The following is a 26,919-nucleotide window of genomic DNA, read 5'->3' as shown; positions in this document are numbered from 1 at the left end:
TTTAAAGCGGCACGTTATCAAAGAAAAAATCGGAAACTTCAAAGCTTTGTCGGCTTCTCAGCAATATGACGTCGGAACGACAAATCAACTTTACAAAGTAATGTTTAGGAATACAGTCACACCTGTCTAAAGCAGCCAGTCAAACATCCTTATTTTTGGAGAGATATATTCATTTAAAAGAGCTCAAAATCTCTTAAATCGGATTTTGGTGAAAATACACTTTCGAAAAAAAAAGTTTTAAAAATTTGAAAATTGCTATTAATGATCTCCACGAAAGTATCTGGCCCGCCCGGGAATCGAACCCAGGCCGCCTGCGTGCCAATCTGACGCGCAACCGACTGAGCTAGCCGGCGAAACTGTTACACAACCAGCAAAATCCATGTAAAGTGTGGTTAGGTTAGCTGTTTCTGTTACTGCTAGTTACGACGACGACGACGACGATGATGATGATGATGATGATGATGATGATGATGATGATGATGATGATGATGATGATGATGATGATGATGATGATGATGATGATGATACTTTTGTCACTTCCAATATTAGGTTAATACAATGTATTTGAGTTTGAAAAAAAGTTTACACATCGGCAGACTATTTCATTTATTAAGAAATACATAATTTATGTACCATATACGTAGGCCATTTTCATTTTTATGAGTTTTTTTGGTATGTACCAAATACGTTTTGGCGAGCATAGAAAAACTTATTCCAACCGAATATGGTACAATGTTTGTACCATATTCGGTCGAAAATTGTACCATCTTCGGTCCGAGTATGGTACATTTGTACCATATTCGGCCGAATATGGTACAAATGTACCATATTCGTTTTTGTACCAAATACGGTCCGACAGAGCGCATTATTCGATAATCAAACGATTTCTGCAACGTTTATATGCTAAAAGAAGTTCGGGAGAAGGACGCCAATTTCGAATACTTAATGCTAATCCAATGATTACGGGTAAATGCGACTAGATCTTCCAAAAGGAATGTACTATAATGGTTCAATTAAGTTCATATTACGAGGTAACTTATCATGCAGACGATGACAAAATACACGCCACTTAATCCGCAAACAATCAATTAACATGAGTGTCATAACATGATTGTCATAATAAGACTTTAACCCATTTATGCCTAGCGTTTGGAAAAAAGGTCTTGGCAAACAGCGTAGACCTAGATGAGTATGAAGCGGCGTCTCATCTTGTTCTGCGCACTTTGCTTAAAGGAATTTCTGTAAGAAATATTATAAATATAGAAATAAATATACTTGACATCATTAATTTTGGAAATAAATTGATTCAATTTAGAAGGATGGGGGAGTCCACTAGGCATTAATGGGGAAATTGCGTTATCAATTTATGCAAACAAGGACAGTGTAAACGTTGATTCTTACTAGTTTCTTATAACGCCAAAATACCTGTATACATACACAATGTACGAAGTAAAACGACTCGCACCAACATGTAGAAATTCACATTAATATGAAATTTTTAATGTAAAGTGTATAAATGTAATAATAATGAAATTCGATCGGTAACGCAACAATAATACGTATATATCAGTCGACAAACGTACTTTTATTTAGCTGTAAAAGTCGCCCAACAAGATTAAATTCTCCTTAAAGAAATACCATTAAAACACGTAATGGCAGTATTCGAACAAATTGTCCGGCATTGATTTAATAAAGGTAAAATCTTTCTAACAATCCCCGTACAACAGTGTTTCCCTTTTTCAATATCTGTCTTGACTGAAGGTTTTAACAACCAGTATTTGAGGGTACATTTGTAAACGGGTGTGGTGTCCGACGGGTATGATTTACGAATTTAAATACAAAATATTAGAAACAAAATACGCTAAAACTAATTTCCCCACACGCATTTTACAGATGTACAATTATTATCCATTATCCGACTTTACGGATCTTTTCCTTAATCTTCACCCATTACAATTTTGATTATAAGAGATGTATTTAAATTAAAATTAAATATTGGTTTCGCCGCCTATCAATTTCAATGTTGCGATATTGGAAAAAAAATCATTTTTCTCATTTAATAAATTGGTATGCATATAATTATAGACGTAGGATAAATGAAAAATGCTTTAAATAATTAGAAACGACTCTTTATTTAGATCATTAATAGCTTGCAAATTATAACAATGTTTGTGTCCTTAATGAAGTCACACGTTCACTTCAATTTCGTCTATAGTTAGCATTTCTAGTGAAAGCTGCGCAGCATCGAATTGATAATAATAATGCTACAGCTTCTTCTGTTGCTGATGATGAGGATGAGGAGGATGAGAATGATAGGGAATATGATTTAATCACATGGTTGAGGTATCACGTTATGCTACCGTCGTCCACCTGTGAAATGAAGGGTAAAAGGCACTTTATCGGCGATGACGTCATATCATCTGGACTTTGTTTACTGTTCAGGTCACATCCTGTCAAGTCCGCGCCTGCGCGCTGCAATGTCCGCACTGCGAGACTATTGTTAGCCAAGGAAGCGTATAGCACCGGAGTCTTACTACTGTTGTCTCTCACATTTAAATCCGCACCGTTTGAGATTAACACATCTATAATACTGACGTCACCGCGGTGGGCGGCCAGGTGGAGCGCTGAACATCCGCCTGGGACGCCGTCTGGAGATCCCATAGTCAAATTCACGTCGACGCCCGCCTTGAGACAAAATTTCACCATTTTGCGAGCGCCTCGCAAAACAAAAGCGTGGTAGGGCGTCCAACCGTCGACTTCGTGCATGAACACGTCACAAGCGTACTTCCGGTTCTGCTTCACCAGCTGCTTCCCGGCGTCATTCAGGCTGTCTTTGTCCCGGCGTAAGAATGCAAGAAGGGTACAAGCGTCCGAGTGCAAGTCATCCTTGGTCATCGAGACGCATTTAACCATCGGACCAGCGGAGAAGTCAGCGGATGGTCGGAGGTTAGGTATAAATCTGGAACGAGACGATACCGATAGTTCAGATATTTGCAGACATTTTTTAAGAAACCTCTATTAGATCACTTTTCAATCTCAAAAGTGTCAAGTAAATCACATTGAAATTAAAATTCTGTATTTTTTTGTTTGGAATATGTGGAATATGTGGAATATGTGAAACTAAAGGACAACAAATGGGTATCGGTGCTTTTAGATTTTAAAACGATATAAAATAAAACTAGTATTATTCCATTATAGATTCATCATTAATTCATCTTATACGTGTTTTAAGAGAGGGCGATACACTTTTGAACTATCTACAGGAAACTCATGTTGATTTATTGATCAAGAGCCGGGCTTATCATTAAATTCTGCAGATAAAAATGTCTACTCTGCTAAATTCTAAAATGAATGTAAAAGCTGAAGTCTGGCACTAGCAATAATACCTAGTTGTACAACCCATTCTTCGACTTAAAGGGGCTTTTCACGTTTTGGTAAATCGAAAAAAAAGTTGTTTCAGATTCGCAAATTTTCGTTCTAGTAATGATATTTGTAAGGAAACAGTAGTACTGAACATTTACAATGCTCTAAAATAACCATTATATTCATCTTTTGACGATTTAAACCTGAAAATTATAAAGCGTTCCAACGCGAAACGATTGAATAATTTAGAGAGTTCTGATGTTGTCGTTGCATTTTGTGAAACTACGAGGATTGCTTATATAAAGTAAAAAAAAGACATCCAACATTTTATGAGCACGGACAGCCGAGTGGTATAGCGGTAGACTTTTACTCGAGGACTCCAGGGGTAAGTGGTTCAAGCCATGTTGAGTTGTTTTTTTTTTTAAATTTTATTCTTGATTTTTTTTCCGGAGCCTTTTAGATCCAATGTTTACATTTATCAATATAAAGCATTTATTGACAAACATCAATACATGCCAAAATCTGTGAAAATGCCCCTTTAAGAATGAAGAACAGACTAAGACTCAAGACATCTTACATGTAACTCATAATTTGACAAGATAAGGCTATGCATGGAAAAGAAATACACGTACTAAGCATTACCAGGTTAAACAAATTAAGGGCTCAAAGGGCTCCATTATTTTCTTCAAAAAACTTCGAATGCAAAATTGTAAGTGGAATGATTCGCATAATTTGACTATAGAAATTAACTATACTTTTCATAAATTGAAACCATTACAACCTTAAAAAATATTATTAATCTTGAACAAATGGGTGTGCCCTAACTCTACCAAAGTCAGGATTTATATATAGACCGTTTTGAAACAATTATGTAACATGGTAAAATACTTTATTTTCCTTTTACACAATCAAATGAAACACTGCTGCTTACAATAATGTTCTCATGTTGGCAAATGTATTGTTCTACAAATACCTTACACACCACAGAAAAGGCAATAAGTGAGAAAAGATATGTTCATGTGAATGCACTATACACGAGTTTATTAATGCGGATCAGACTCTATTCTTATCTTATATTTCATCAGATAAATATCTCTTGGACTCAATATATTTGACCCCGCTCTGTGAAAAGGGGGTTTAATGTGTGTACGTAAAGTGGCGTCCCGGATTAGCCTGTGCGGTCCGCACAGGCTTATCAGAGAAGACACTTTCCGCTTTTATGATATTTTCTGTTGCAAGAAAGTCTCTTCTTAGAAAAAATCAAGTTTATGCGGAAAGTATCGTCCCTGATTAGCCTGTGCGGACTGCATAGGCTAATCTGGGACAACGCTTTATGTACATGCATTAATACCCCTTTTCACAAAGCACGGCCCATTTATGTTCCTCGCATATCAGTCACTTTGTCGGAAACTAAAGTTATAATGCGATATGTGGTCTAGAAAAAGTCGGCTAGAATGTAAATTCCAATTTGCTTCCCGTTTACCCTTGTGTAACTGTAGATAAAGAATTTAGACATGGACGCTTCTCGTATTGAATGAAAGCGCATTAATATAAGGATGAATAAATGATGTCGCCACACTTTCGTTGATTAGAGGCGCCACTTATTATGGAGAATTAATATAATATTCAAACGACTGATGTAGCACGGCCTTCATTATCATCAACTTCATCTGAAGAATTTGTAACGCAAACAACAAATTGTTACAACAACAATCGATAACTATAAATCAGCAGCGACAGGGTTACGCCAAACGTTTTTTTATTAAGTGGGTAATTTGTTAAATGCAGATTTATTCTTCAACGGACAATGCACACATGACTTTATATAACAGTTTATGCTGGTTATGAAATAAACATTTGCACACACCGCCGTATTAATAGTTTGACTTATTGAGTAGTATTAAATAGCTTCGACTTTGTCGGCAAATTTTGGTGCCGAAGGTATGAATCATTGATGTCGCCTTACTTACTTTGATAAGAGTCGCTTCTTCTTATGGCAGAAATAATATAATAAGCAAAAGACGGGTGCAGCACGAACTAAATTATCATCATCGCCATCTGAATAATTAGGAATATAAAAACAAACTAATGCTTACAAGAACAATCGAGAACTTCAAAAATAAAGACAGCAGCCAAAAGGTTACGCTAAACGTTTTTAACTTTTTATAAAGTGCGGAGTTATTCATAAACGGTTATGCATTTATGGTTGCTAATATTTAACAATTTATACCGATGTGAACATAGAATAAACCTGGGTTCCTACCACTGTATTGATTAATTTATACTTTTGCGTATTCAACAACATCGATTTTGGGCAGAAAATTTGAGTTAGTTATTCCAGATACATGTACATGTTACTTAACATATTTCGAAGTACATTTGTATACCGCCTTCTAAGCAGTGAACAATAAAATCCTTAACCAGCGAGATATTTTACAGCATAATCTTTCTGGTCATTTCCTTTTAAGAAATTTATAAAACTTGATTTTTTTTACAAACCATAATTGTAAAACCTCGCAAACAAGTGACATTAAGTCCAAACAGGCTCTTCCACGTAGTCAGAAGTAGCACAATTTTGCAACACTACAGTCTACATGTCACACGTTTGAAACTCACTGTATGCATACGCCTCGGTTTAAATAAACTAAACATACAACTTCACGACATTTGAAACGAAGTAATGGCACGTATGTCACAGATTTTGACCGATAAAACACTGTAATGCATGCGTTATGATTTAAAGTAGGACTTTGAAGCGTTAAGATTCAAAGAGACTTAGGGCATTTTGTTTTTTTTAAATTGCAGTAAAGCTTTGTTCAAGTGCAAGTAAGTAAACCGATTTTCGCGGTTAATCGACCTCTGATGTTTATGTAACTTAACAATATTTAGCAATAAACAGATAACCACAACACCACACCAATACGCAGGATGTTTGTCATCTAAATGGGCCTTTTTACCACAAGAGAGTGTTTAAAAATGATTCCACCCCCCCCCCACCTTCCAATTTCTAATGTATGGGGAACAGTTTTTGAAATTCTTATTTTGGTTACCTAAAATGGAAGACTATGATCTATAACCAAATATATATATAAAAAAAAACATGCAATGCGCGAATTTGAATATTTTTTACTCGGTAAAATAGAAATGCCAAAACCAATTATAGGACATGTATATACATACATAAATGTCTTAATGATTTTGAACTGAACGACAACGTTATCAATGATTATACATAAATTCGGAGGTCACGTTTTACAATCTTCAGTTTAATCATTGGAATGTAATGGGCCAGTGACTGAAAAATCGAAACACTTCCTATATCAATATAGTTTAAGTAGTTTAAAGGTCGGGTTACAGTCGACTAAACGTAAAGCAACTTTCAAACATAGTTTGACTGGCATTAACTTTGTGTCATAATTCTGATTGCAGTTCGCGTTGTCTGTCCGAAAACATCTAAGTAGTATTACAATACCAATGCGTGAATACAACATTGTATTTAAAAATTGTTTTATTAAACGTACTTTTGGTATTTCCTCAGGCACCAAAATCACCGTTATCTATCAAATGGTAGGACTACAATAAATACTCACAGAAATAACATTATCCGTATGTAACATTTTCTAATTAAATGACAAATAGTGTATTTATCCACATTAACGGTCATTTTACAAATCGTTTGCAGTCAAATAATTAATGAAAATAACTTCTTAAAATCCTACATTATTAAAACGGTATTTGAATTGACCATCGTCACGTGGGTCGTGATCGCGGTAGGGATTTCTTCAGTTATGATCGGAAACTGATACTGATAGGTAAATGTTGTTTACCAATACGCATATTATAGAAAAAACACGACGTGATTAAGATGTTTTAAATGATAAAAAATATAATAATAAACTTTTAAAATTGAAAATAACAATAATTTCAATTATTTAATATATTATCTTTGCTAATCCTGCATTTTATAAATGTATACCCACATTTATATGACTCGTATTATATAATACAATTTTACAATCAAATACATTTGATGAAATATTTTACCTGAGATGCATCTAAAAACGTCTAATTATCAACATTTAAAGTTATTAGAATACTAAAGTGCACTGTGTTTTAAAAGTATATCGAACGAATTATATATAGATTTAGAAATAGTGGGAAAACGATCCCTTCGTGAATTTATAGAAAATGATACTTTTAGAATCATTGCAAAACTGCATTGGTTTTCTGAGAAGGAGTGCAGACGTGTGTAGACGTGTAAACATCTTGTTTATCCAGGTCCCTGGTTTATCTAATGACTTACAATTTCTTTTACATTGTATGCAATCGGTTTACTGAATGCGACAACAATACGTATGAATTTATCATTGTTATGATAGTGATATTATTACATTTTACTATATAATCGATTTATTAAAGAATTATTTTCCGATTTCGATAGATGATTATCAAAAAGCGAACATACAGTTTTAACATTCTTAAGTCACGAGTGTAATTATTTTTGTTTGAAAATAAAGAGTGCATTAATATTTGAATATATGACTTTTAAACATAATTATTTAGCTTAACTAAGAACAAGTCCCCTTAACGACTTATACAACAAAACTCGTGGCAGTTTGAGCTAGTAGCGTAAAATCGTAAATATTACCTTAATTTTGCTCTCACTTTTATCATCAATGCACTAAAATTGCTTTCTTTCGTGTTTAAATCAACTACGATAATAAAGGCAGTTTTGCCTCTATCCGTTTTTTAATATCGGTATCAATACCGGATCACGTGTTGGGATGTCATGCGATCGTTTTTCACTACCGGTACTCTAAAAAATCGCTGCGCCGCGGTTGATAGCACCTTCTTTATGGCTCTACTGTACACAGAAAGTGAGGTCCAGAAATCTCCGCTTTCTTCTATTCGGTGAATTGTAACGCAATCGTTTTTATTGTCGTTATTAGCCGTTCTATTTTATAACGTTGATTATGTCGCAAATGGAATTCAATTGTACAACGACACAGACCTGCTTATTAAGTGGACTCGACACACTTATCACCTTACATTAGAGTAACTAGGTTGCGGTGTACGGGTTTCGTAATAATGCCTAAGTCACTACAATTACAATGTTTGCGATCAGATAATCAAACACGAGTTTAAGGTCTGTCGCCGATAACGATCGCGTACAGGTCTCGAAACGAAATGTCAAATAGTTCTCAATATTGCTAAGATCCCTTAACTTTTCTGATAAAGGTAAGAAAAATGAATGTAATATACACAATTTGTGCCGTTGTTGTAGCCTGGTGCTGGTGTTGTCGCTCGTGCTGCTAATGATGTTGAAATTATAATATTTACTTACAATAAGTACTATGTTTAACCAAACAAATGTGTTAAATACATTTAAATGAAATTCAATAAGAACGCGAACCGTAACAGAAAAGTCATTCGTTCTGTGCTCCAATACAATCACCTTAACTTACGATATTATTGCAAGAATCGCTTTTTTATCAGAACCCCATTCCCAGATTTCTTTGAATACGAATTCCGCGTAATCTGTTAAAGTGTTAGTCAAAGCGCGCGTTTCAAAGTAAATGAAAGAAAATGTCCGATTATTTATTTCCATGTAACAGAAACTTTTAACCGTTTATCAAACAAACACAGGCTTTCCTCTCACAACCGCCGATAGTGTTATACCATTGAAGTTGTTCGCTTGCAAGCATGACTTAAATTTGAGGTTATCTGGTAGCACTTTAAACTGGATACATTTTTGCACTGTTTTAGGGCTAATGTAATCTGGTCGCACTTAAAACTTGCCTGGGCCCATTTTGCACGGTTCTTAGGGCTAATGGTATCTGGTCGCAATTAAAACTTGTCTGGGTCCATTTTGTATGGTTCTTAGGGTCAATGCTATCTGGTCGCACTTAAAACTGGCTTGGACCCATTTGTACGGTATTTTGGGCCACATAGATGATTTAAACGAAAGGTCTCACTATGGTTTTGATTTTCACAAACGCGTGAGGAATACGACATGATGTTTCAGGTGTAAATCTGTAAAAAAAAAATATTGCGTACATTTACGAACATATTTACAGTATTAAAGGGGGTGTATAGACGGTCAATACGGTCTTCTTTTTTTTTTAATCTTCTGATAATTAAATACTAAAATCAGTACGATGAAACAATTTCGAAAAACCAACCACAGGTCTCGTTTTTTATAGACGATATTAACACTATATACTCTTTCTGAAAACACAAAAACTGCCCGAGACAGATGACATTGTTTTTGACGTGTTTTTTTTTCTCTCTTTTGCGGAGGGGTGGAGGGGACTTTTGAAAAATATTTGCTTTCATCAAATATGTATGTACTGCAGAAATTATTGCTTTCACCAAATATGTGTACACTGTTGAGACGATGGAACCGGGGAAGACACGTTGAAAAAAAATATTGCTGAATCATCATTGGTGGTGCGCAAAGGTCAAATCAATGTATCATAAGGTTACCGTCGGGCGATTATTGAAAACCACGTGTAGCACATGTGCTCAAATCATGCGAGTCTGTTCTATTTTAAGAACCGGAATGAGAACTTCAATGCGCCGGATGTACGGTTTATTAAATTATGAAAAAAACGTTTAGTTACTTTGAAAGATTTAAAGCAAAAACAACTTACATTGAAATAAAAAGCAGACATGTTCCGCGGAAAGTATATATAAATCCGCGTCTTTGAATTATATGGCTATAAGCTAGTCGTCTTTTTCACATAGCTCTCCACACTGTTCAATCGAATCGAGCGACGATGGTGGATCATGCGACGAATGAGATACTGTATACATGTCGGTGAACAGCGGAGTGTAAATATTTTCCTATCCGTATTAGATTGATCTGGTTTGAGTGTGTTCTTTGAGAGCCTAAGTAAGAAGGACTTTCCAAGAAATCCGTTTCTAGGATTTTCGAAGCTAGGAAGGTAGGGATTACGTTCACAAAGTCCTTCTTACTTAGGCTCTTAAAGAACACGCTCAGACCCGATTAATTAGATTAAAGATTAATTATAAGCGGTATTCATAAAAACAATTATTTTTTTTATTTTAAGCGTTTTTATTTTATTTCATTTTATTTTCCAATCGATAAATTCATATAATAAATTGCATAGAGCAAAAGACATATATACCGTTTAGAACAGGTTGTTTTCATCAAGTTATATATGGAACAAACAAAATTTAATGGCATGGTCCATTAAATACATAAACTAAAGAAGACAAATTGTTAACGAAAAAACTGAAAAATTACATTCATAAGAATACATTTTTGTAGTTATTTTAACACTTTCATTTCAAATGACGAACAATTAACGAAATCATATTGACATGGAAATTAAGTTGTACAAATAATTATACTTTTTCGATACAAACAAACTCTTAACTGACATAACATTACATCTTTTTTAAACTACCAATAGTTGCTAGCCATTCACGGATATAAATATAAAGAGCGCTTTGGCACAATTATGTAAAATGGTATAATGGTATTATGTTCCGTTGTACAACCAGATAAAACCATGCTCCCAATAATACCTTTCTCAAGTTGGAAAATATATTTTCTTTGTTGTATTTTCATTTATTCACTGCAGGGCGCATTATTCGGTAATCAAACGATTTCTTGAACGTTTATATGCAGAAAGAAGTTCGGGAGTAGGACGCCAATTTCGAATACTTAATGCAAATCCATTGATTACGGGTAAATGCGACTAGATCTTCCAAAAGGAATGTTCTAAAATGATTCAATTAAGTTTATAGTACGTGGTAACTTATCATGCAGAATGATGACAAAACACATGCCATTTAATCCGCAATGCAGACGATGACAAAATATTTGCCACTTAATCCGCAATGCAGACGATGACAAAATATATGCCACCTAATCAGCAATCAATCCATTAACATGATTGTCATGCCAAGACTTAACTCATTTATGCCTAGCGTCTAAAAAAGGCCTTGGCAAACAGCATAGACCCAGATGAGAAATATAGAAACAAATATACTTAACATCCCTAATTTTGGAAATAAATTTATCAAATTTAGAAGGATGGGATAGTCCACTTGGCATAAATGGGTTAAATTGCGTAATCACTACATGCAAACAAGGTCAGTGTGAACTATGATTTCTTACTAGTTTCTAAACAAGCAAAATCTACTTTAAACATACACAATGTACGAGGTAAAACGACTTGCACCAAAATGTAAAATTTTACATTTATATGAAATTTGTAATGTCATGTGTATAAATGTAATGATAATGAAATTCGGCCGGAGACGCAACAATAATGCGTATATTACAGTCGACAAACGTACTTTTATTAAGCTGTAAAAGTCGCCCAACAAGATTAAATACTCCTTAAACAAATACCGTTTAAAAATGTAATGGCATTATTCGCACAAACTGTTCGGCATTGATTTACTAAAGGTAAAATCTTTCTAACAATCCCCGTACAACAGTGTTTCCAGTTTTCAAAATCTGTCTTGACTGAAGGTTTTAAAAATCAGTATTTGAGAATGTAATTTTTTAAACGGGTGTGGTGTCCGACGGGTAAGATTTACAAATTTAAACACAAAATATTAGACACAAAATACGTTAAAACATATTTCCCCACACGCATTTTACAGATATAAAATTATTATCCATTTTCCTCCTTTTACGGATTTTTTCTTGATCTTCACCCATTACAATTTTGTTTCCATGAGATTTTTTTAAATTAGCATTAAACATTGATTACACCGTTCAATTTGAATGTTGCGATATTGGAAAAAATATTTTATTATTCTAATTTCATAATTTGGTATGCATACAATTATAGACGTAGGATAAATGAAAAATGCTTTAACTAATTAGAAACGGCTCTTTATATGTGATCATTAATAGCTTATAAAAATGAAAAAAATTATAACACTGTGTCCTTAAAGGTGACCACTCATGCCGAGCGAACCAGACCAGTACCCGACCGCTTGGTCGGGCTTGATCGAGTTGATCTGATCGGCAGTGGGAACCCAGCTTAATGAGGTCACACGTTCACTTCAATTTCGTCTGTCGTTAGCATTGCTAGTGAAAGCTGCGCAGCGTCGAACTGATAATAATAATGCTACAGCTTCTTCTGTTGCTGCTGATGATGATGAGGAGGATGAGGATGATTATGATTTAATCACATGGTTGAGGTATCACTTTATGCTACCGTCTTCCACCTGTGCATACGAAGGGTAAAAGGCACTTTATCGGCGATGACGTCATATCATCTGGACTTTGTTTACTGTTCAGGTCACATCCTGTCATGTCCGCGCCTGCGCGCTGTAATGTCCGCACAGCGAGACTATTGTTAGCCAAGGAAGCGTACATCACCGGAGTCTTACTACTGTTGTCTCTCACATTTAAGTCCACACCGTTTGAGATTAACACATCGATAATACTGACGTCACCGCGGTGGGCGGCCAGGTGGAGCGCTGAGCATCCACCTGGGACGCCGTCTGGAGATCCCATAGTTAAATTCACGTCGACGCCCGCCTTGAGACAAAGTTTCACCATTTTGCGAGCGCCTCGCAAAACAAAAGCGTGAAAAGGCGTCCAACCGTCGACTTCGTGCATGAACACGTCACAAGCATACTTCCGGTTCTGCTTCACTAGCTGCTTCCCGGCGTCATTCAGACTGTCTTCGTCCCGGCGTAAGAGCGCTAGAAGGGTACAAGCGTCCGAGTGCAGGTCATCCTTGGTCATCGGGACGCATTTAACCATCGGACCAGCGGAGAAGTCAGCGGATGGTCGGAGGTTAGGTATAAATCTGGAACGAGACGATACCGATATTTCAAATATATGCATACACTTTCTAAGAAACCTCTATTGGATAACTTTACAATCTCAAAAGTGTCAAGTAAATCACATTGAGATTAAAACTCTGTATTTATTCGTCTGGAATATATGAAGCTTAATGACAAAAAATGGGTATCGGTAAAAATGGGCATGAACTAAACGCAATAAAACTAAACTAGTTTTATGCCATTAAAGATTCATCATTAATTCATCTTATACACGTGTTTAAAGAGGGGCGATACACTTATGAACTATCCACAGGAAACTCGTGTTCATTCATTGATCAAGAGACGGGCTTATCATTTAATTCTGCAGATAAAAATGTCTACGCTGCGAAATGATAAAATCAATGCAAAAGATGCAGACTGGCACTAGCAATAATACCTAGTTGTACAATCTATTCTACGACTTAGAGGGGCCTTTTCACGTTTTGGTAAATTGACAACATTAAATTAAGCTGTTTCTAATTCGAACATTTAAGGTTTAGTTATGATATTTGTAAGGAAACAGTAATACTGAACATTTACCAGGCTCTAAAATAGCCATTATATGCATCTTTTGGCGATTTAAATACCTGAAAATTATAAAGCGTTCCAACGCGAAACGATTGAATAATTTGGAGAGTTCTGTTGTTGTCGTTATATTTTGTGAAACTACGAGCATTACTTTAATAAAGTAAAATAATAGTAGTGGTCTTGGCGGTAGGCTTTTACTCCAGGACTCCAGGGTTCAGTGGTTCGAACCCTGTTTAGGGATATATTTTTTTCTGTTTTTTTAAGATTTTATTCTTGATTTTTACTGGAGCTTTTTAGATACAGTGTTTACATTTATCAATATAAAGCATTTAATGACAAACTTCAATACATGTCAAAATCTGTGAAAAGGACTCTTTGAGAATTAAGAATAGACTAAGACTCAAGTCATCTTACATGTAGCTCATAATTTGATTAGATACAGGTTATGAATGGAAAAGAAATGCACATATTAAGCATTATTTGGTCAAACCAATTAAGGGCTCTGTTATTTTCTTTTGAAAGAGTTGATTGTAAGGGCAATGATTCGTATAACCTGACTATTGATATTAACAACACTTTTTACAAATTAAAAGCATTTCAACTTAAAAAATTATTATTTATCTTGGCAAAATTTTTAGGCATGCCCATACTATACCAAAGGTAGGATTAATATACGTATAGCGTACTCTGGCAAAATTATGTAAAATTGTGTAATGGTATGTTTTCCTTCATACAATCAAATAAAACACTGCCCTCGATAAAAACGTCCACATGTTGGCAAATATATTTGCTACAGCTACCTTAAACACCACAGACAAGCCAATAAGTGAAAAATAATTTTTTTTATGCGAATGCACTAAACACTGTTCGGATCAGACGCTGTTCTGGGCATCTAATATTTCATCAAATAAATATCTCTTGGATACAATATATTTCTGTTCCTCACATTGCAGTCACTTTTGAAGAGACTAAAGTTCATAATGCGATATCTGGTATAAGACAAAGTCGGCTAGACTGTAAATTCCAATTCCCGTTTACCCTTGTGTAACTGTAGATATACAATGTAGACATGGACGCTTCTCGTATTGAATGAAAGAGCATCAATATAGGGATGAATAAATGATGTCGCCACACTTTCGTTGATTAGAGTCGCCACTTATTATTGAAGAATTAATATAATATTCAAACGACTGATGAAGCAAGGCCTTCATTATCATCAACTTCATCTAAAGAATTTGTAACGCAAACAACAAACTGTTACAACAACAATCGATAACTACAAATCAGCAGCGACAAGGTTAGTCGGGTTACCCTAAACTGTTTTTATTAAGTGGATAATTTCTTAGATGTTTATTTATTCTTCAACGGACAATGCCCACATGAACTTAAAGGGGCCTTTTCACAGATTTTGGCATTTTTTTTAACTTATTCATTAAATGCTTTATATTGATAAATGTAAACATTTGATCATAAAAGCTCCAGTAAAAAATCAAGAAAAAAATTTAAAAAAGGAAAAGAACATTGCCCGGAGCAGGTTTCGAATCAGTGACCCCTGGAATCCTGCCAGAGTCCTGAAGTAAAAACGCTTTAGCCTTCTGAGCTATTCCGCCGAGTACACATTCTTGACGTAATTTATACCTTATATAAGCAATCTTCGTAGTTTCACAAAATTTAACGACAAAAACAGAGCTCTCCAAATTATTCAATCGTTTCGCGTTGCAACGCTTTATAATTTTTAGGTTTTAAAATCGTCAAAAGATGCATATAATGGCTATATTAGAGCATGGTTAATGTTCAGTATTACTGTTTCCTCACAAATATCATAACTAAAACGAAAACTTACGAATCTGAAACAACTTTTTTCAATTTTGTCAATTTACCAAAGCGTGAAAAGATCCCTTTTAGAACAGTTTAGTCTATTTATGGAATGAACGTTTGCTCATACCGCAGTATAAATAGTATTGAGTAGAATTAAATAGCTTCGACTGCGTCGGCATATTTTGGTGCTGAAGGTACTAATCATTGATGTCGCCTTACTTGCTTTGATAAGAGTCGCTTCTTCTAATGGCAGAAATACAATAATAAGCAATACTATAATAGGCAAAAGAGTGGTGCAGCACGAACTAAAGTACCATCATCGTCATCTGAATAAATTGGAATATATAAAAATAAACTAATGCTTACAAGAACAATTGAGAACTTTAAAAAATAAAGACAGCAGCAAAACGGTAACGACAAACGTTGTTATTAAGTGCTGAGTTATTCATAAAAAGTTATGCATTAATTAATTAGCCGCTCAGCCTGTATGCATACGCATCGATTATAATAAACTAAACATACAACTTAACGGCATTTGAAAACTAGTAATGGTGCGTATGTCACAGTTTTTGACCGATAATACACTTTCATGCATGCGTTATGATTTAAAGCGTTTATACATTCATAAATGTTTTATTTATTTTGAACTGAGCGACAACGCAATCAGTGATAATATATAAATTAGGATGTCACGGTCCACTATCTATAGTTCAATCATTGGAATGTTATGGGCCAGTGACTGAGCAATCGAAACACTTCCTTTATCAATATAGTTGAACTACTAAGGTCGGGTTACATTCGACTAAACGTAAAGAAACACTTCCTTTATCAATATAGTTGAACTACTAAGGTCGGGTTACATTCGACTTAACGTAAAGAAACACTTCCTTTATCAATATAGTTGAACTACTAAGGTCGGGTTACATTCGACTTAACGTAAAGATTTTAAAGTTTTACACATACTTTGACTAACATTAACTTTGTGTTATAATTCTGAATGAATTCCCAATGTCTGTCCGCAAAAATTGTATTATTAAACGTAAACGAATACTTTTGGTATTTACGTAGGAACCCAAATCTATCTAATGGTAGGACTACAATAAAGTACTCACAGAAATAACATTAGCCGTGTGTAGCATTTTCTAATTAAATGACAAATAGTGTATTTATCCGCATAAACGGTCATTGTTCAAATCTTTGGCAGTCAAATAATGATTGAAAATAACTTCTTAAAATCCTACATTATAAAAACGTGGGTCGTGATCGGTAGGTATTTGTTGAGTTATGCCCGTAACCTGTTCGGTAAATGTTATTTACCAATACGCATAGTACAGCAAAAAAAACGAGGTGATTATGATGTTTTTAATGTTAAATACTAATACTTTTAAAATTGAAAATAACAAAAATTTCAATTATTAAATACACTATCTTTGCTAATCCTGCATTTTATAAATGTATACCCACATTTATATGACTCGTATTATATAATACAATTTTACAATCAAATACATTTGATGAAATATTTTACCTGAGATGCATCTAAAAACGTCTAATTATCAACATTTAAAGTTATTAGAATACTAAAGTGCACTGTGTTTTAAAAGTATATCGAACGAATTATATATAGATTTAGAAATAGTGGGAAAACGATCCCTTCGTGAATTTATAGAAAATGGTAATTTTAGAATCATTGCAAAAATGCATTGGTTTTCTGAGAAGGAGTGCAGACGTGTGTAGACGTGTAAACATCTTGTTTATCCAGGTCCCTGGTTTATCTAATGATGTACAATTTCTTTCACATTGTATGCAATCGGTTTGTGGAATGCGGCAACAATACGTATGGATTTATCATTGTTATGTTAGTGATACTATTATATTTAACAAAATTATCGATTTATTAAATAATTATTTTGCCGATTTCGATAGATGATTATCAAAAAGCGAACATATAGTTTTAACATTATTATGTCATGTATGTAATTATGTTTGTTTGAAAAAAGTGTGCATTAATATTTGACTTTTTAAACATAGTTATTTAGCTAAACTGTGAACAAATCCCCTTAATAAATTTTACAATTAAAATAGTGGTATGGTATTTTGTGCTAACAGCGTAAAATCGTAAATTTTACCTTAATTTTGCTCTCACGTTTATCATCAATGCACTAAAATTGCTTTCTTTCATGTTTAAATCCACTACGATAATAAAGGCAGTGTTTCCTCTATCCGTATTTTAATATCGATATCATTACCGCATCACTAGTTGTTATGTCATGCGATCGTTTTTCACTACTGTAGTCCGGTATTGCAAAATCGCCGCACCGCGGTCGGTAGCAATTTCGTAATGGCTCTAATGTTCATAGAAACTGATGTTCATACAACAAAACATTGGCCTACGCTCGTGTGACGCTGACTATTCTGATGCGCTAGTGCCCGCCGCATAAATGACCGTTGACATGCGATAGATTTAAAGATTGGCATTACGCAGCATTATTGCTCAAGTGCACGCGCGTCGGGAGCCCTTTATAAAGAACAAAACCTACCGACATAGACATCCGTTATGTGTGCGGATGATCGGACAAAGTACGTAAATATGTAGCTGTAACATTATAAAACGGAATGGACAACGTGTTCTAAGATACAATCTATTCATCTGGGATACAGTCCAAATTTAATAATTAACGTAGCCTTAACCCATTTATGCCTAGCTTCTAGAAAAAAAAAGGCATTGGCAAACAGCGTAGACCCAGATGAGACGCCGCGCTGTTTCCTTAAAGGAATTTCTGTAAGAAATATTCTAAATATAGAAATAAATATACTAGACATCCCTAATTTTGGAAATAAATTGATCAAATTTAGAAGGATGGGAGAGTCCACTAGGCATAAATGGGTTAATCACGTAACGGATCTAGTAATTTTCTGTCTTGTCAATAGTTTGAAATATTGATAGTAAGTTCGACCACTCCATTTTTGTAACAAGCCTGCATTGTGACGTAGTATAGTCGTGTAGCCTCAAAGAAATCACAGCTTTCGTCTATGCGGTTAACCCTTAAAGCGCTGGAGCTGAATTTTAAAGGCCTTTGCAAACAGTTTGGATCCAGATGAGACGCCACAGAACGTGGCGTCTCATCTGGATCCAAACTGTTTGCTATTCTGATAGTATTCTTTGAAAAAAATTCGAAGAAAATGCTAATTTTAGAAATTCTACAGACGACATTTTAGCAGACGACAAATTTCCCAGCATGCAAAGGGTTAATGGCAACGCAATCGTCGTAAGTGTCGTGATCAGCCATTCTATTTTATAACATTAATCGTGACGCAAATGGAATCCAGTTGTACAACGACATAGACCTGCTTTTAAGTGGACTCGACACACGTATCACCTTACATTAGCGTAACTAGGTTGCGGTGAACGGGTTTCGTAATATCGCATAAGTCACTACACTGTTTGCGATATGATAATCCAACACGAGTTTAAGGTCTGTCGCCAATAACGATCGTGTGCAGCTCTCGAAACGTTATGTCAAATATTTATCAATACATGTATTGCTTAGATCCCTTAACTTTGCTGATAAAGTTAAGAAAAATGCATATAATGTACAAAATTTGTGCCGAAGTTGTAGAATTTGCTGTTTTTGTCGCTTCTGCTACTGATTATATAAACTTATAATATTACAATACGTACTATGTTGAACCGAAACAAATTTTTTAAATGCATTTTAATAAAATTCAATTTCTGGCAGTATGTCATTGTGATAAGAATTGTAACAGAAAAGTGATTCGTCCTGTGCGCTAACACAAATACTCTACCTTACGATATTTAGCTCCCACGAATGCACGTATCGTTTTTTTAATCAGAACCCCATACCCAGATTTCTTTGAATACGAATTCCGCGTAATCATGTAAAGTGTTTGTCAAAGCGAGCGTTTCAATGTAAATAAAATAAAAGTTCTGATAATTCATTTTCCTGAAACAGACACGTATAAAACCGTTTATCAAACAAACGCATGCTTACTCATTAAAACGCTGATAGTGTTTTACCATTGCAATGTTTCTAGTTATTCGCTTACAAGCATAACCTCAATTTGAGGTTATCTGTTCGCACTTCAAACTTTTCTGACCCCAATTTTTGCGGTTGTTAGGGCCAATGGTATCTGGTCGCACTTAAAACTGGTCTGGACCCATTGTGTACGGTTCTTAGGGTCAAAGGTATCTGGTCGCACTTAAAACTGGTCTGGACCCATTTGTGCACGGTACTTAGAGCCAAGGGCATCTGGTCGCACTTAAAACTGGTCTGGACCCATTTTGCACGGTTCTTAGGGCTAATGGTATCTGGTCGCACTTAAAACTGGTCTGGGCCCATTTGTGTACGGTTCTTAGGGCCAAAGGTATCTGGTCTCACTTAAAACTGGTTTGGACACATTTGTGCACGGTTCTTAGGGCCTAAGGTATCTGGTCTCACTTAAAACTGGTCTGGACACATTTTGGCACGGTTCTAAGGGCCAATGGTATCTGGTCGCACTTCAGACTGGGCCGGGACAATTTGTATACGGTTCTTAGGGCAAAAGGTATCAGGTCGCACTTCAAACTGGTCTGGACCCGTTTTTGTACGGTTCTTAGGGCCAAGGGTATCTGGTCGCACTTAAAACTGGTTTGGACCCATTTTGTACGGTTCTTAGGGCCAAGAGTATCTGGTCGCACTTAAAACTGGTCAGGACCCATTTTGTACGGTTCTTATGGCCAATGGTATCGGGTCGCACTTAAAATTGGTCTGGGCCCATTTTTTGTACGGTTCTTCGGGCCAATGGTATCTGGTCGCACTTAAAACTGGTCTGGGCCCATTTTGTTCTGTTCTAAGGGCCACATAGATAATTTTAATGAAAGCTCTCCCTATGTTTTTGGTTTGTGGGGAATACGACATAATTTGCCAGGGGTTGAGCTATGAAAATATTGCGTACATTTACGAACATATTTACTAGTAGTAAAGAGGGTTTATAGACGGTCAATACGGTTTTATATTTTTAAACAAAATCTGTTGATAATACAATGACAAAATCAGTACGATGAAACAATATCGAAACACAAAACACAGGTCTCGATTTTATAAACGACAGATGCAATATGTACTCTTTATGTATACACAAACACTCCCAGAGAGGGGGGGGGGGCTCGGGGAAAATTGGTTGTACAAGTAAACGCATACGTCGGACTTATTGATAAGTGTACTATAGCGGTGTAATTTTGGATTGAAATGCGAATACGCATTTGCTGTAAGGGTGACTGGAACCGTGCAGCAGATGTATTTATTGAAATTGAATGAATGTCATCGTCTGAACCCATATTCATTCAAATACGCTCTGGGTCTTGATATCTTTAATGTAGTGACACCGGCATATATAACTTGGGTTACGACGATGTGTGCATTGTCAATGTGCCGCAAGTAACGTTTCGCCAGGCCATTACGCTTAATTTTTATTTTTATTTTTTTTACGCTATAAAAATAGTGCGTTCATTTACCAACATAATACTTAACAAGAGGTATATTAACGGATAAGCAGGTCTTTTATTTTCCAAAAATTATTTTAACCTAAAAATAATAGTCAGTTATTTTTATCCATTGCAATAAAAAATCAACAGAACACTCACCATCAACACTGGTCCCGTTTTTTATGAACGCTCAATACAATACATATCCACCGGCACAGTATTGTTAATATAATAAACGTATTTTCGAATAGTGGGAATATGCACTGATGTATTAATGTCTATATTTTAAATAATGGGAAATATCGTCGATATGCTCCGAATAACGTTACTCTAAGCCATGAAGTAACGAGCATATCGATAGGTTAAACGTCACAATTGCTCTGTATAAGTCAATCTTTATAAGTTCGATCCGTTCGGAGTTGCATTACAATACAAAAGTCTTTCAAGAACGAGATAGCGTACAAGTATGAGCTATCAGTGGTGATTAAATTGTCATACTTATGTCAAAGGGCCTTGTCAGCTCTAAGGAAACGTTGTGAAACTGGAATGAAATGTTATGAAAAATAAAGTTATCTTTGCGTAAAAGAGGGATTTTGACAAACATGAATTAAAACGACCTTACAACTTTTGGCATTTTTCTTCAAAAAGAAGTGATTCGAAGATTTGATGGACATCAAACGACATTATAAAAAAGGGGTATTCCATTTCATAATGGAAAGCAAAAATAAAACGTTCGAGTAAAGGGACGCCGTCTGTATTTGTGATTGAAAAACAAATACTTAAAACGACCATAACTTTCATGGGACTTTCGCTTGCAATTATGACATGAATTTATCGTAAAAACGTCTTAGCGACGATACGATAACAGGGCTTTTAACATAAAATAATAGCGCTAAAGACGCGCGGATATGACAGCATAGAGATAAGCGACATAAAATATTCGTTAAATTAATGTGGCATGGCTTAAAAGATTGGTGGACAATGGCCCAATGGAAGTCTAGTGTAATTTATAATAATGACAATACGCCAACAAAGCAACGATAAACGGGTTTGCATGTATAAACGTTATGTTAGGTATACACATGTGATATGAGAAATAAAACGTTACACTTGGGTCTTATCTTATTTTTACAAAGATATGGGTTGCATCGCATCATTAAAAATCGCTGACTGTTTGTGTTTTCTCCTCGTGCTTAATATGTTTGTCACCGCCATTGTTTATTTTATGTATTGTAGCGTATACTAAAACAGCAGGTACAAATTTAGCCCTCCAGCTAAAAAATGTCGAATATTCAGCACATTAATGTACGGGTACGATTCACTATTCACTTAAACTCATTTTGTGCAATCGATATTTCGAAACACTCTTCTTTTATTACAAATTTTATCAAAAAGGGCTGCATTCAATTTTATAGAGAACGAAACACGAACGTGACATTCAAACATCCAGTACACAATCAAAATTTGTTATGTTTTCTCAATTTTTGATGCTCTACATTTCCGCGAAAAATTCGTCAATATTGATAGTGCGACAGCTGCGCTACGTATTTTTATAACGTCGGCGCTAAAATCTATTGCGATATGGAGAAATTACTCTTCATATGAATTGATCAGAAGATCGTTCATTAGACGTTTTGTCGAGAGTCAACAAAATGTCCTAATATTAAACATATGAGACTCGCTATAGAAAACCGGGTTTACTGCATGTGCGTTAAGTGTTGTACTAGAATAGCCTGCGCAGTCCGCACAGATGACTACACAGGCTAATCTGGGACGACACTTTACGCAAGAGCATAACACCCGTTCAACCATTAATATACGCATATTGTTTTCAAATATAAGACGCATTTGCACAAATATGGTAAATCAGTTTTTTTAAGTACCCGTACCAGCGAAATTGGGGAAAAATAAACGCGAAAAAAACTGACATTGGGAAAAATTTATTTTTTACCCCATTGGGAAAGTGCCGTTTTTCGATAATTTTATTAAGAAGGAAAAAAATCGCTGTCATTAATATTTCTTATGGTTACATATATGCGCCAGAACTAAGAGGTCGAAGTTTCGATCCCCCGCTGCACTCTAACCCGGTAACTCATTCGCCTTGAAATAGCGTCCGTCTAGCAGTCGGCAAGTCGCGGGATAGACCCACACTTTCATATTAGATATTTCATTTCAAAACCTTGCGGCGAATAATTAACCCATTTATGCCTAGTGGACTCTTCCATCCTTCTAAATTGATCAATTTATTTCCAAAATTAGGGATGTATAGTATATTAATTTCTATATTTCGAATATTTTTTACAGAAATTCCTTTAAGCAAACAGCGCAGACCCTGATGAGACGCCGCATCATGTGGCGTCTTATCTGGGTCTACGCTGTTTGCCAATGCCTTTTTTCTAGACGCTAGGCATAAATGAGTTAACTGACGGTTAGATAAAAAATCGCCAAACTTGAACGTGATTAACTAACATTTTGCTAACCGTGACCCACCTGCGTTATTTCATTCTTCTAAAATAGATTTTACGGCTTTATTTCACCTGCTTCCAACATATATGGGCCGCGCTCTGGAAAAATAGTTCTAAATACATGCGCGTAAAGTGCCTCATATTAGTTTGTGTAGTCCGCACAGGCTGTTTTGGAGAACACACTCTTCGCCTTTATAGAATTGTTGTTTATGGGAAGTCTATTTTTAAGGGAAATCCGGTCCCGACGAGAAATATCGGCCTAGAGTAGCCTGTGCGAACTGCACAGGCTATTCTGAGACGATACTATACGCAATTGCATTAAATAACGTTTTCTCAGAGCGCGGCTCATATATGGGTACAGCGATTTTTTGCCTAAGTAGGAAAAGTACCGGCAACAGCCCAATTGGAGAAAATATGCCCGAAAAAAATTTTGGAAATTCGCTTTGTGAAGTTTTCATATTGGAAAAATTGATGTATTTGATTTATTGCTTCCAAATACTTCAAAATTGATAATTATATTTACTTAGGTTCAAGCCATAGAGCTGCATAGGGACACTAACAAAATTGTGCATTTTATTTATTTAAAAAAACAACCTTCAACCTTTTACAGCAATTGGGATATTTGTAGTTTTCAGTGTGAGCGTTGGCTCACACTGATGTTACAGAGCAAGTTTTGCAAATCAGTATGCGCTTAACTGCTTAACTACGCTATGGAAAGACAACCACTGCCTGTTGCAGAAGAATTATGCAGACGACAAATGCTTAGAGCGTCTGCTAGGAACGATATCCACCACCTCTGTACAAAAGTGAGACGTTAATAAACTATTCTGTCTGTCTGTCTGTCTGCCTGCCTGCCTGCCAGCCTGCCTGCCTGCCTGCCTGCCTGCCTGCCTGCCTGCCTGCCTGCCTGCCTGCCTGCCTGCCTGCCTGCCTGCCTGCCTGCCTGTCTGTCTGTCTGTCTGTCTGTCTGTCTGTCTGTCTGTCTGTCTGTCTGTCTGTCTGTCTGTCTGTCTGTCTGTCTGTCTGTCTGTCTGTCTGTCTGTCTGTCTGTCTGTCTGTCTGTCTGTCTGTCTGTCTGTCTGTCTGTCTGCCTGCTTATAGTTCACCACTGGTACACTGGAGTGTATTATGACTAATAGTGTTTTACAGCTTGTAAGACGACATTGGCCCGTCAAGTGTTTATCATTGAAATCTGTACATTTTGGCTGCTTTCAGGGAAAACGAGGCTTAATGCATGTCAAATAAGATAAGCATGTGCACACTGATTAGCCTGTGCACACTGATTAGCCTGTGCACACTGATTAGCCTGTGCACACTGATTAGCCTGTGCACACTGATTAGCCTGTGCACACTGATTAGCCTGTGCACACTGATTAGCCTGTGCACACTGATTAGCCTGTGCACACTGATTAGCCTGTGCACACTGATTAGCCTGTGCACACTGATTAGCCTGTGCACACTGATTAGCCTGTGCACACTGATTAGCCTGTGCACACTGATTAGCCTGTGCACACTGATTAGCCTGTGCACACTGATTAGCCTGTGGACACTGATTAGCCTGTGCACACTGATTAGCCTGTGCACACTGATTAGCCTGTGCACACTGATTAGCCTGTACAATGCGCACAAGCTTATCAAGGACGACAGTTCTGATTTAATGTTTTCGTTTAAAGAGAGTCTCTGGTACTGGGATGACAATTAATGCATATGCATTAAGCCGTTTTCCCAAAATGAAGCTTAAATTATATTTTTATTAATGATTTAAAAACAAAAAACACATCTGGACCTGTGCTTTAAAGGGGCCTTTTCACAGATTTTGGCATTTTTTAACTTATTCATTAAATGCTTTATATTGATAAATGTAAACATTGGATCGTAAAAGCTCCAGTAAAAAATCAAGAATAAAATTAAAAACAGGAAAAGAACATTGCCCGGAGCAGGTTTCGAACCAGTAACCCCTGGAGTCCTGCCAGAGTCCTGAAGTAAAAACGCTTTAGCCTACTGAGCTATTCCGCCGAGTACACATACTTCGCGTATTTTATACCCTATATAAGCAATCTTCGTAGTTATACAAAATTTAACGACAAAAACAGAACTCTCCAAATTATTCAATCGTTTCGCGTTGCAACGCTTTATAATTTTTAGGTTTTATAATCGTCAAAAGATGCATATAATGGCTATATTAAAGCATGGTAAATGTTCAGTATTACTGTTTCCTCACAAATATCATAACTAACACGAAAATTTGCGAATCTGAAACAACTTTTTTCAATTTTGTCAATTTACCAAAGCGTGAAAAGATCCCTTTAAGAAACACTCTTTATAAATTTTAATGGGTTGTGTTCATTTAAAACTTGCAATATAAAAATATATTACATAATTTTTAAAACTGAGTTGCGTCTAAACTTAAACAACAGCGAACACCTACAGTGCCTTCAGCGCTTTGAATCCCTAATTGGTAAAGTGCCGTTTTCTGGTACTTTATTAAGAAAGAAAACAAATCGCTGGACCGTCAGTGTACCCTATAATTACGTGGTAATTTTCCTTTCCTCATTGTAACCTTTTTTTTTTGGGGGGGGGGGGGCGAAATTAAGTAAACGGCGTTTGTTTATATGATCTCGGCACTTTCTACTAAACATGTTTTTCTTTTTGTTAGATTACATTTAATTAAGCGAATATGATTGAACGAACCAAATATTATCACAAACTAATTCTGAAACTCAAAACAACGGGTATAGTTGGCTAAACATGGTTAGTCGGATTAGTGGAAAAAAGTAGTTTTTTTCACGCCTTATATTTTAATTTTAATAATTTTATTCGCAACTTACCGTCTAAAGAATATTAATCCCATCAATTTATGCCATGAAATCCAGTCAGTCCACTTGGATCGAAAAGTCTTCAAGCAGGCAAGATTTGATCGACAATATAAGATGTACCGTTTCAAAAGATGTTTGCTTACGTCAAATATGTGTGTACTGTCTAAATTATTACGTTCATCAAATATTTGTAAATTATTGAAACGATGTAGCCGATGAAAACACGTGTGCCCATTTTTTTTAATATTTCAGAATCATCAATGGTGGTGCGGCGCAAAGGTCAAATACATGTTTATTAAGGTTACCGTGAGGCGATCATTGAAAAACACGCGTAGCAAATGTGGTCAACTCATGCGAGTCTGTTCTATTTAAAGAACCGAAATGAGAACATCGATGCGCTATTTTATAAAATAGCGTTAAGTTAAAGAGGAAAACACAACCTACCTTGAAAGAAAAAGCAGACATGTTTCGCGACAGTTATATGTAAATCCGTGTCTTTGCATTAAGATAGATCTAATCCATTCGTCTTTTCACATCTCTCGCTGCCCTTTATTTCAGTAGCGCAGTCTCTTGGTCATGTAATTTGCATAGATTTGTACACACTAGAAATGAGGCCCGTCTT

At 35.8% G+C, this 26,919-nt stretch overlaps 1 protein-coding gene across 12 annotated transcripts; it reads right to left on the bottom strand.

Moving 5' to 3' along the window:
* Positions 1-2,043: 2,043 nt before the first annotated feature.
* On the bottom strand, positions 2,044-26,919 carry LOC127850669 (uncharacterized). Of its 12 annotated transcripts, none has more exons than XM_052383849.1 (2): positions 26,742-26,919; positions 2,044-2,959 (listed from the first exon to the last, which is right to left on the bottom strand). In XM_052383849.1, the coding sequence occupies exons 1-2, from the start codon at positions 26,798-26,800 to the stop codon at positions 2,347-2,349; spliced, it is 672 nt and encodes a 223-aa protein (XP_052239809.1). In that variant the 5' UTR covers positions 26,801-26,919; the 3' UTR covers positions 2,044-2,346. The 12 variants fall into 12 exon arrangements, with proteins under 12 accessions (XP_052239809.1, XP_052239815.1, XP_052239810.1 ...); XM_052383855.1 differs by lacking the exon at positions 26,742-26,919 and adding an exon at positions 26,310-26,633; XM_052383850.1 differs by lacking the exon at positions 26,742-26,919 and adding an exon at positions 17,661-17,956.

The sequence above is a fragment of the Dreissena polymorpha genome, chromosome 11 (genome assembly GCF_020536995.1).
Source record: "Dreissena polymorpha isolate Duluth1 chromosome 11, UMN_Dpol_1.0, whole genome shotgun sequence".
NCBI classification, from domain to species: domain Eukaryota; kingdom Metazoa; phylum Mollusca; class Bivalvia; order Myida; family Dreissenidae; genus Dreissena; species Dreissena polymorpha.
Note: the sequence above shows the minus strand (reverse complement) of the source record. Positions and strands in the feature narration are given on the sequence as shown.